The sequence below is a fragment of the Limulus polyphemus genome, unplaced genomic scaffold (assembly GCF_000517525.1).
Source record: "Limulus polyphemus unplaced genomic scaffold, Limulus_polyphemus-2.1.2 Scaffold663, whole genome shotgun sequence".
Classification (NCBI taxonomy): Eukaryota; Metazoa; Arthropoda; class Merostomata; order Xiphosura; family Limulidae; genus Limulus; species Limulus polyphemus.
Window position 1 is genome coordinate 340,499 of NW_013666273.1, and position 12,536 is coordinate 353,034.

General features: G+C 30.5%; 1 protein-coding gene across 2 annotated transcripts in view; it reads left to right on the forward strand.

Annotated features, from left to right (window-relative positions):
• Window positions 1–2,630: 2,630 nt before the first annotated feature.
• Window positions 2,631–12,536, forward strand: part of LOC106459809 (polypyrimidine tract-binding protein 1-like) — a 70,256-nt gene continuing 60,350 nt past the window's right edge. Inside the window, exons 1-2 of one of the 2 annotated variants that reach the window (XM_022386358.1) lie at window positions 2,631–2,759; window positions 8,447–8,471. In XM_022386358.1, coding sequence (XP_022242066.1) covers window positions 2,725–2,759; window positions 8,447–8,471 — 60 coding nt within the window. In that variant the 5' untranslated portion in view covers window positions 2,631–2,724. The remainder of the gene's footprint in view (window positions 2,760–8,446; window positions 8,472–12,536) is intronic. The other variant, XM_022386356.1, reaches the window with a different exon arrangement.

Genomic DNA, 12,536 nt, shown 5'->3' on the forward strand with positions numbered 1-12,536 from the left:
TACTCTTTTGCCAACGAATAGTGGGATTGACCGTCACATTATAACGCCCCCACGGCTGAAAGAGCGAGCATGTTAGTTCTTAGGACTAATAGTTATCAGTTATGTAATTGTTGATTTATTTTATAACGGTTGGCAAGTCAACAGATTGTGGGTAGTGTATTTTTTATAGCAACGGCTCTGAGCATTAGGCGGTTTTAGTAAACGGATAAATATATGACTGGACTTGAAGTGGGACCTGACAATCGGCAAGGTGAATTTACAAAAATTGTGAAAGATTTGTTTTAAAATCACAATCCTAGAATTAGGGTGAATTCCAAAGGAACTGTAATAATAGCAAGATACTGAAACTAGAAGGTGAATTTTTCTGGGACAAAATCAAAAACACTGATATTAGGATAATTAACCATAGAAACATAAAATTCAAAGTGACAAAAGACCATTTAGTCCATCGAAGTCATCCTTCCATCGACCAAAACAACAGATCAAAGCATCAGAACTATACTTTGTGTACTTCTTCATGTCAGATACCTTTTATCATGAATCAATATCTTAAGAAATGTGCGCTGATAGGGGTTTGAATTCTAGGTTTTCAGCTCTAACAAATTCTCTGAGGCCGCTGCTTTATTAATTGATATCCTATGATCCTTGCCCCAATGTAAAATGTTCACAGCAAAATAATCCAAGTTATCATCGTCATTTACATTCTTTTATCAAGCCATTTTTTATTCGCCCGTATACTTTTCGCTAATTCTATAAAATTTCAATTTCCTAACTTACCTCTTGTGAGCCATCTTTTCTGTAAATCAAGATGCCTTGTAAACTACTTTAATAAACAGGTTAAACATATAACATGTTTCTAAAATCAAATGCTTTTCAAAATAACCTGTAATTATAAGTGTATCGCGTTGCTAATAAATTTATAATTGTATAAGTTCTCCAACTAACAAGGTTGATTTCATTGGAAATAGGAAATAGGTGCTTGTCACAGGTTGCCCGTGCTAAATGGTGATTTTTTTGGTAATGAATCAATTAAAATAACAATTGCAAAAGCATTAACACTTATGTTCAACTGATAAAGTACTTGCTTTGCGTTGATAAGTATATTTACCCCTACTTTACTGTCATAACCTGAATTTTGCCTCTTCCTGTTCTCGTCTAACCCAAAACTGGTAGCACCATCCATCATTCTTGTAATGTTTAAATAATCCTGTTATAAAGCAATGTCATGATACTTCCGTTAAGGAATATTCTATTTTACATCTTTTTTTTTCTGATTTTTTTTTTCATTTTGTTCATAGTGGATGATCCCCCGGTGGGACAGTGGGACATTTACGGACACACAACGCTAAAATACAGGATTCTGATTCACCACGGTGGACACAGAAGATAGCCAAATGTGGCTATGCTTTGAAATAAACAACCAATCATTATAGATGTTCTATAAAGTGATGGTCAAATCCAATTATTCGATCAGACAAGTGTAGCGCAAGAGCTGGCGGGACGATAGGTACTATTGACTAACTGTCTTCCATCCAATTTGTACGAAAATTCTAAAAACAGACACTTTAATTTTATACAAAAATTAACAACAAAAACTATGAGCATCATCAAAGTTCAGCTGTTATCATTCGAGTATTTTGTAGTTTAATAGAAAATAAGTATTGATTTCTAGCATTAATTACAATTTACTTGTTTTAATGGCTTTGTTCATTTTAATTTTGTTATTGACGTACTTTTAGTTTGTTTGAGCAAAATACATAAATGGGAATAAAAGTAATACGAATAAACATATCGTGCTTTTAATAATAGATGGCAGCACCTACAAAACAGATAAGTTCTGTAAAGTATTGTCATGTTCAACAATAAAGTCACAAATATTCTTTTATAGATGATTTAGGCAAAGTCTTCGTAATGAGTAAGGAAAGGTGCAGTTGGCAGCAACTGCCTATTTTGGTGTGACGTTTGTGTAGAAAGTCTTGGAGGACTAAGCTACAAAATGAAGTAGCACTGATGGAAAGACGATGTGCTACTTTTCTATATTAGTCCTCCAAGGCTTTCTCCTCAAGCACGCTGAACAAAGCAGTTGCTGCTCATTTCATCTTTGTTTGTTAATATAACAGGTGTTTGTATTCATTTAATAATAAAAAAGATAACACATAACATGTAAGAAAAACGTTAAATACATATGTATATAATTACACGAATTATACTAAAAAGTGATATGCAATTAAAGGAAATTACCAATTATCATTTGTAAATCTATATATATATATATTGCTAATTTAATATATAGCATCAAAAATCCCCTATGTCATAATAACGTTGTACAAATATATGAGTAATGTATATATTTGAAACTGATTCCATAATGATTAAATAAATAATATTGTTTTAACACATCTTATATCTAATTATATATTCTGATTTCAGTGCTTATAACTATTTTTTCAGAAATAAAAATCAGATAAAATACTTTGATAATGACATGTTTCCTGGCATTTATTTTGTAATCACACAATAATTACACATTAAAAAATATATTCTTGAAATTACTACCCTTTGTGACTATGATTTTACAGCCCGCCATCTTTTGGTTGGACAACAAAGAAATAGGTCTTATGAGAAGACGACAACCTGTTAATCCTGCCATTGTATGTTTTGCCTAAGAAGAAGAAAAGCGCTTTAAATTATTTTTAAAAACATAAAGTAGAGAATATATCCTCCATGTTGCTAGGTGCGGGTTTACACGTGTTGAACGGGTAAGACAACAATAATTTTGAACTTTATTTGGAAATAGAATTAACGTTGGATACAATTTATAAATTCTAAAATTAATATTACAAATGCCAGTAATTTGAGTAAATAGTAGTGGTAACATCGAAGTCGCGTGAGCCACAGAATATTACTTATTTAGTTATTAATATTATTAGACTAAAAGAAGAGTCAGAATGTACTAATTTTCGAACTTTTTTTTTTTTTGTACAGTTCAAAACTAGTATGACTGTTTATATTAGCGTAACTATAACTAATAATAAGGTTGTGGCATTTGCTGGCAAGTAATTGAAAATTCTGACAGACTAATAGTGTAAGTGGTTTTGTCAAATAGCGAACTATTTCAATTTTCAAATAGCGTTAATGCCGTAACTCGATTTTTAATAATCTCAGATTTGGTGTTTAAATTGTTTTCTAATACATATATAGAAATTAATAATTCTTAATCTTAAGCCAGATCATAATTATGTTGTTATGAAATAATTTTAAATTGGAAACTTATGAAAAGCATTAATCTTGCTTGAGAATTTATAGCAATGTGTCAGAGACTGTGTATCGCATATGAATAACTTTAAACAAGAAGATAATCATAGAAACTCTTGATCATTTTAATAATACTCTGTCATAAATGTTTATTCATCTAGAATTTCAAATGTTTACAACTATGTTTAATAAGCTTCAGTTTGTTTGTTAACCTTTGGTACTGTGTCATCCAAATTGTTTAAAATATTTTATCAAACATAGTTTAGAAATATTCTAAGCTATATCATTATATTTATAGCTCTGAATGTTCAATAGGAATTGTCCTTGAGATAAATTCAAAGCTTGGAATTTTTTCAAAAGCTTAATCATGTAATTTGCCATTTACAGTTTCTTGCACTAGTTGAATAACTTTGAAGAATTACTGATGTTTCTATATTTTATCTAATTTGATCATCAGTAGAGCTGGGCAATTAAGCTAATTAAACTATAGTCAATTAACTATGAGCATTGATTATTACATTTATTAATGTTATGTAAAATAATCAACTGGTGTTTTTATCACAACTACCCAATAATTGAAATATTTCCTTTTTTGTTGTTATTAAGGTACTCAATGGGCTATCTGTACTGTGCCCATCATGAGTATTGAAACATGATTTGTGGTGTTAAGTTTTTTCTTTTCATTTTTTACTTTTTTTACTAGTGAGAATTTCTTTTTAGCCATTTAATGAGAATAATCGATCAGTGAACTTTGCCATAACTCAAAATCAAAGAAACAAATATAACCCAAAACTCTCTAATTACAAGATAACCACCCTAATCACTGTTTGTGATAGCTTGAAGCTGAACTAACTAATTAATCAGAAAATTATAATGAGAAATCCTAATGGCAATATTTTCATTATTTTAATAGTTGGAATAATTGAAAACATTAATTTGGACTAGTTGATTATTTTCGTAAATCCTAATGCTAATCAGTTAAATTAAACACATGAAAATGAATCAAAAATAATGATGAGAAATCATAATGGAAATGTTTTGTTTACTTTGAATAATAGAAAATGGTAATAATTGGAAATGCTAATGTTGATTATTTGATTAATATGAAATCAAAATGGAAAGATTTCAAAATCTTGGATAGTTGGAATAATCTGAGACACTAATTTTGGTTAGATGATTATTTTAATGATTAGTAACACTGAGCTGAACAAACTTGAATTAATCAAAAATAACAAATAGAAATTATAATGCTGATGTCAATACTTTGATAGTTTGAATAATATAAAATAATATTAATCAGAAACACTAATTTTACAAAACCCTAATTGACATAATTGAGTTAATTGCCCTGCTATATCCACAGACTTATAAAGTTTTTTAAAGACTAATTCATAAACTTCTCAAACAGCATTTGTTTAACACGTGTATTCACTCTTCACGAAAAGGAATAAAATTTTAAATGAATAATAAGCTTACAAACTAATCTTAAAGATTTCAACTTTTGTCTTTCAAAATTTTAAATAAAAATTTCATTAGTTCAAGGTGAAACATTTTGAATCACTAAGTTATAAGTGCTTAATTTTCTACTATATATAATTTTAAATACAGAAATTATTTACATTATATATATATTGTGTATGAGTACGAACCAAATTTTTTATGAATTAGAAATTTATTGTTTAAAACTGAAATAATTGTACTTCCCTCTATAAGTAAGTCTTTTTTATATATAATTATAGTATTAAATAAGTAGAGGGGATATTTTCGGCCATAAACTCAATAATATCTTGAGTTTTTGCAGGCTTGGAGATTTAGGCTAGTCCTAAATACATAAACTAACAATGCAAAACAATCTGATGAAAGTATAGTAATAAGAAATAAAATTAAAAATAATAGAATGAAATATATTAAATATTCTAACCAATACTGTTATTGCGAGTAACAATAAATAAATAAATAGTTTTTTTAGTTAGGGAACACACATACATTAGCTGTTGGCTTCAGTTACTGCCATACATTTAATGTCCATTGAACAGTATAACATCACTATAACTGTGTATAAACTAAACTTCCCCCAACCTGCCCTAAAACATCTTGTAACTGATGAAGATCCATTAGACAGCTCCGATAGTGTAACTTTAGAGGAGCATAGCAGCTGAGATAAATTACTACAACACATGTTACTGTTAAGGTGTGGAGTCAAGTAGCAGGACGTTACCAAGAGTACTGACAAAAACTTATGTGATTGAAGATAAGAAATAATAATAAGTAAATTAAATGAACACCTGTACTAACTACCTACTTGTAAAAATATCAGTGACAGGGCCTTATCATCTATTGTGAGCTTAATTTTCACATACCTTGAAGAAACTGAATGACATAACAGAATTTTACTGTTTCTGTAGCAGTTTGACATTTTCAAGTAGCTTGGAAAATTTTTTTTGCTTGTTTTTTAGAATATCACAGAGAAATGTCTTATCACTTTATACCTATTCTTATCTCTCTAATCACATTAGAAAAATGGTAAGGTAGTAAGTCCAGTTACAGCTTACTAACCATTTCAGCCAAACTTTAAATCCACTGTTTTTCTAGTATGTGTTTCCACTATGTAAAGCACATCTTATCATGCATATATATGTAATTTATGTAATGTTAGTTTGATGTACTAAATCTAAAGACAGTATGAAGTTTTTTCTAGAATTTTTGTCAAAACAGTTTACAGTGCTAGTTAAATTATCAGTACCCACATTTGCTGGCATGAACTTTATAATACATTATTGAGCACAACAAAGAATGGCCCATTGGCTCCTGTTGGGGAAACAAAAATATTCAAGTAATGAGAATAACATGATTTGTGTTTCGAGTGTGTAGACTCCAAATCTAGTTCATATTTATGTGAAATATGTCATATGATAATTAGGAGATGCTAAACTCTTTTATACCATTTGTTGAAGTTTTGAGATCTCATGTACTTTTGTTTTTACCATGGTAGGAGCATCTGTACATTACATTCACATTATTATGTCTTTGAAACATGGAGCTCTGATTGGTTAGGATGATAATGGCCTACCTCATAACTAGATAGCTATCTTTACAAATTTTAGGTTGATCGCTATTCTTTCCCAAATTTTATGAAGTAAAAGAATTACTACAAAAAAGAATTTTGTTGTGTTCAGCTGTAATAGGATTGTTTCTGGTTAGAACTTCTCCCACAATTTGTTGCACATCAGATGTAAGTTGTATGGGAGCATAGGTTAAACAAACAAAAACGGTGAAGGATTTTAGTTACGGTTGATGCCATAGTGATATGTATTATTTTCATAAAGATAATGTGATAAATATGTTTCTTAAACCATTTTCAAAGCTGTGAAGCAGTAACTAAAAATGCAAGATATGGAACAAAACTATTAATTCTATTTAAAAAAAATTGGATTTAGACTTAGACTGAAGAAGGTACATGAAACTGGCATTATTAATGACGGGAGTGGTGGAGGTAAAACACCAAAACTCTGTAAAAGTGACATTGGGTGTCTTAGGGCATATTCATTAAAAGATAGATGATGGTCGAATACAGAATACACTGTGCCAGTGAACTATAAACACAGTTGTGAATGTTGCCTCAAAAATGATAAAATGCACATTAAGACAGATTTGCTGCATTGGACATGTAGCTGTGCAAAAAACACTGCTGAGAAGAAGTAGCTGAACCAAAAGGTTGAAATGGGCATCAGGGCCACAGACAGTAAAATGACATACAAATGAATCTCAATTGGAATTGTTTAGCAAAAATAAATGACAGTTTATTCAACAGTGGAAAGGAGAACAGTATCATATTCAATGTACCAGATTTATAGTGCAAATTTGGTCCACATCTCAGCCAATAGTGTGTGTTATCTTCACAGAAATAATGGCATCCTGATTCCTGAGAAGTAAATGCAGACCCTAATCCATCATGCCATTCTCCCAGGAATACATCTCATCTGGCAGGGATTCATCTTCTAGCTAGACAATGATCCCAACATGCAGTTAATGTGGTGAACAATACGTTGGTGATAATGAGGATGATAGAAAAGTCACAATCACAGCTTGGCCTGCACATTATCACAATATGAACATTCTTTAGGCTATATGAATTTATGAAAAATCTGAAAAGGTCAAATTCATCAAAACACTTGGCTGAATTGTAGGAAAATATTGAACAGTCATACATTGATAAATTTAGGGCAGCATAAAAACAAGATTTTGATAATATTTGTGTATTTAAAAACAGTATAATGGGTCTGTAATATTAGTCCTCTGTTTAGTTGGATTATGCATAACTATGACACTTGCTAAAAGTGTTTTTTATGACAAACTAGAAACAGTAGCAATAATTTGCTATATATTATAATTTTACTAGACAGATATCAGCTTCCAATTAATGTTTATATTTCTGGGGCATAGTTTTCTCTCTGATTCACACATGTGATGGGTTTTGCTCATGCCAAAAAGCATAAATATTATATAAAACCACATGTGAAATATCACTAGTCACAATACCACGTAGTATTAGGAAATCATACCATACAACCTTAAACTAAGTATGAGCAGTATGATAGAAGGCCACTCTCCTTTATGGTCAGTTGTCCATCTAGAAATACTAACACTATTTGTCTGATAAAAGTGAAATGGCACACAATACATTTTAAGATAAGCTATTCCACAGTTTCATAAGTTTGAAATAATGATGCTTAATAAAACCTAACTGGGAACTGGACTTCAAGACCATATCCTTATTACACTACCAGTAGTAATGAAATATGCATTTCACTTTAGAATTCCACCACTCAAATCTCCCCATAGTTAGAGTATCCAAACGTGTAACACTTTGTTTGAATTGATTGTTAAGCCAGATGATGGTTACAAACTTGAAAGGATACACAATGAAAGTTATTTTTTCCTAGTAAAATGTAGCAAATTTTAAAACTCGCATAGGTGCGAGAAATTCCTTACTTACTTACTGGTAAACCTAATTGATTGGTATTGTCTTTATAAATACATGTCGAGTAAAATGTCACTTTATGAGAACTGTTAAAAATTGTGAACTGTATAAGATTATTTTGAACACTCACTCCTTGCTGAAAATTTTGTATTTTGTTTCGTATTTGCTGTTATTTCACTGCTAGATAAATTTTTTTTCTTCTTTTTCCAGAGGAATCCGTATATCTGGATTGAAGGTATGTTAAAATTAACTAAACAGTTTAGGTTTCATTCAAATCTCGCATGTTCTAGGTAACCAACTTTAAATAACACTATCACACACAAGGTGAAAATAATTATACTTCAGTTTATATTACTAAAGCAGTTAAAATAACTAAGACTGTACCAAGAATAATCCAGTAAAGTAGTATATACAAGATTTAGATAACTTAAGACTATGACAACAATAGATTTGAATGATGGCAGTAGTTTCTGTAGTTCATTATAGGCAATTTTTCAAAGTTAAATGAGAAGTTAAGAGGTATAGACCTTACAGTATGGATGAAATTCATATTTCACTTGCTAGATTACCTATTGTTAACTGTATCATGTAAAATATACTATCCTTATGTTAATGTGTATGATTAAAAATTGAAACCCATGAGTACAACAATTACCTGAAAGTATTTCATTTTCATCTATATCTTATAGATGATTTGCAGACTTTTTGAAAGTTTTTAATCTGCTACTTTTCTTTGTGGATATGGACCAGTACTACGTCCATTCTTTGAACATTTACTTGGTGGAACAAGTTTTTAGAATAAGAAAAATATAAACATGAAAAGTGAATTAAGCTTAAAAAGCTTTTAATGTACTACATTTCTCAAAACAAAGGATAATCAGAATTTGAATTATTGTAGCTATGACAAGGCAAAAACCAATATTAAAAACATGTCGGTCACCTCTCTGTTTTATTGGTATTGATTATTAGTCATGGGATATAAAATGCAAATCATTGGTCATTCTGCCTATACTGCCTCTAGTATTTATACAGTTGTGTCTCAGTCATCACTTTGCAGTGAATCACGGAGTTTAACGTACTCCGTATTCTTCATGCAGTAGACACCAAAGAAGACATTTTGATGTTTTACTCTTAGGTGATAATGCCCACCTTCACCATACTAAATTAGTTGATACATTCCTTGAAAGAAACCTAACTGAATAGAATGGCTTTTATACTCACGAAACTGAATTCAATCCATTCAAACTTATAAGGAATGCTCTTGGGTAATGTGACACATTACATCAAATAACCATCATACACTAAAGATGCCCAAAGAACATCTTTTTAAAATGAATGGTGAAAGATGCTCAAGATCGTATCTATACTTATTTTAAGTATTCATCATTCATGTCAGGCTTCTCGCATTGTTTGTGGCATTCATAGTCTATGTTAAAATATTATGAAGTGGTTATTACAAGTGTAGGCTTAACGGTCAATTATTTACATTTTAAGTCACTAGACTAATCATCGGGTGCCTGATTTGCATAAGAACTTAAGTGGAAGAAATTTCACAACAGCTTTATCCTGGTCATAACTAGAGTGTTATAGTTTTGAATTATCCCTTATTTGCTTTGAACAGTGTACTTTGTATATCCAAAATATCTTAATTATTCACCAAGAATGAGTGATCTATTTTTTTTTTCAGCTGAAGTAGTATTTTTTTCTTTCTTTTATAAAAGTACTGAGAAACACAACTAAAATTTAAATTTATTATGATATTGAAACAACAAAAAGAGTGAGCTATACAATTCCATTAAGTTAATGCCTAGCTTTTCATGCTTTATTTGTAATACAATAAATTTTAAAAATTAATTCCTGACCACATTTTTGATTAAAAAAGTTATCTGTTAAATGGTTTGAAGATTACATATAAGGTACATTCTAGATTGATCCTTTCCTTACTGAGAAGGTGTAGCATCGATCAGTTAAAAGTCAAATTGTATGAAGACTGGCCTAGTTGTGAAAAGTTTAATTTGTCTTAGTTTATACCTTTCCATACTAGAGGTCTTACTTGAATGGCTATATATGAGATGAGGTAAATTCATCTAAGTACTCATCTGATAGTTAAAAAGTTAAATTCATTTGGTTTCATCTTTCATAATATGCTTGGATGTGTAAGATTTTTTTATTAGATGGATATATTTCTAAACTTATATTTGAAAAGATAAGTTTACCTACAAAATTGTCATAGTTGTGTTTAATCATTTTAACTGTGTATATCATGTTACACCTGTAATTTTCTGTCCTAAAAATCCTTAAATGTTTCAACCAACCAGTCTGCGAGTTGATAAAACTGTATTCTGTGGCCTACAGAAGGGTGTCATGGTTTCAGGTATTTCAATTAGAAACAAAATAATGTACTATTAAAATCTTGATCTGTTAACCTAAAACACTACACTTTACTGCCAAAAGAACTTGTCCATTGGTAGCATTCAGCCACAAAGATGTGCAGTTTAGGGAGTTGGCTGGACTGTTTCTCATGAACAAAATAAAACATTCATGTTGGCGTAAACTTCAGGTAGGTACTGAACTTAGTCACCTTCCAGTGGCATGTAAATTTCATTGGGCCTTCCTCGGCCACCTTTATCAACAGAACTCACAGAAACTGCAGAGAAAACAACTTTATAGGGGTGAGAATAAGACCTTGGATTATGCAATGTGTGGCCACTACTGTGTTTTTGTGTGGGTTTTACTCCCTCATAGAGTTCCACCACAATGGTTGGCAATTCAAATTTCACATCGCAAGGAGTTCAAATCTCTATTCATGAATAAAAAAACAAAAAGGACTGAAAATCTTTTTTTGGGAATCAGCCCAATAAAAATATGTCTCTGACTCGTAGACTGGTGTTAAGTAGTCTATTCATTTTGTGGAAAATAAAATATTTAATTTGTTTGGACTTCTCCATACTTTTTTAACTTCTGTAGATTTCCTTGTTTAGATTTAACTATGATTTTAGTTGATTATGTTATTTTTATCAATCAGATTATGAATTTTTCACAGATAACCAAAAGAATATACCATTACAGAACAAAATATTTATGAACATTTTGAAATTTCAGTAAGGATATTTCCCATCTGTTCCAAATAAAGCAAAAGGAGGAGGTTTCAAGTTTATCTAATTGTGTATTTAAATATTAAAGAATGTTTTTGAAAATGAAATAGAATATGGACCTTTTAAACTGTGAGCATATCTTGCAAGTTTTCAACTTTGAAATCTATACAAAATGTATTTGTAGTAATTAGGACCTTTTAATGTTTTGTTATCAAAAACTGAACATAATCAAGAAATCACACAATTCTAAGAAAGAGGGAGACTGGACAGTTCCTTAAATAGTGTTTTGACCTATGACATTAAGTATTTTGACAGTACATCCTGTATTTGGGTACAGGCTTAGTTGTTTATTCCCTGTTTCTTCAGAACACTTTGAATTGTGACATTCCCCACACCCATTTTATGATTTTAAGCTTTGCATAATCTGAGACAATTTCTGATGCACGTCTGTTATTAATTTTCATCCCACGTCACCAACCTTCACTAAAAAGCAGACAATTAGAGGATCATGGACATTTTACAATATGTCTTGTCATTGGTGGCATAATTAAAATGTATCAAGCTATAGTGATAGTCAGAGAAGAGTAAAAGAAAATGAGCCACAAGTAATTTTAAAATTGTTATTAAAGCCTTTACAGCCCAAAACTACCATAATTATCAATAGATTTAAGTAAAGTTTTTAAGTTAACATGATGTTTTAAAATCATTACCATAAAGTAGTTAATGAAGATATGTAGAATCATTCATTAAAAAGTTTAGTACATTACTTGAATGCTTCCCCAATGGTTGCTTATTGTGAGATAACAGTAGTGTGTAATATCATGTACTGGATGGCATATGTTCTTAGAAAGCATTACGTTTTATGAGGGCAAACTTAAAAATTAATTATTTGTGTAAAAGCTGTTTTGTGCATGCATTTGTGACATCTCATTTCCTTGACTTAATCTGGAAATGAATTATCTAATAAAAGTTTTGTGCATGCACGTATGACACCTCATTTCCTTGACTTAATCTGGAAATGACTTATCTAATAAAAGTTTTGTGCATGCACGTATGACACCTCATTTCCTTGACTTAATCTGGAAATGACTTATCTAATAAAAGTTTTGTGCATGCACGTATGACACCTCATTTCCTTGACTTAATCTGGAAATGACTTATCTAATAAAAGTTTTGTGCATGCACGTATGACACCTCTTTTCCTT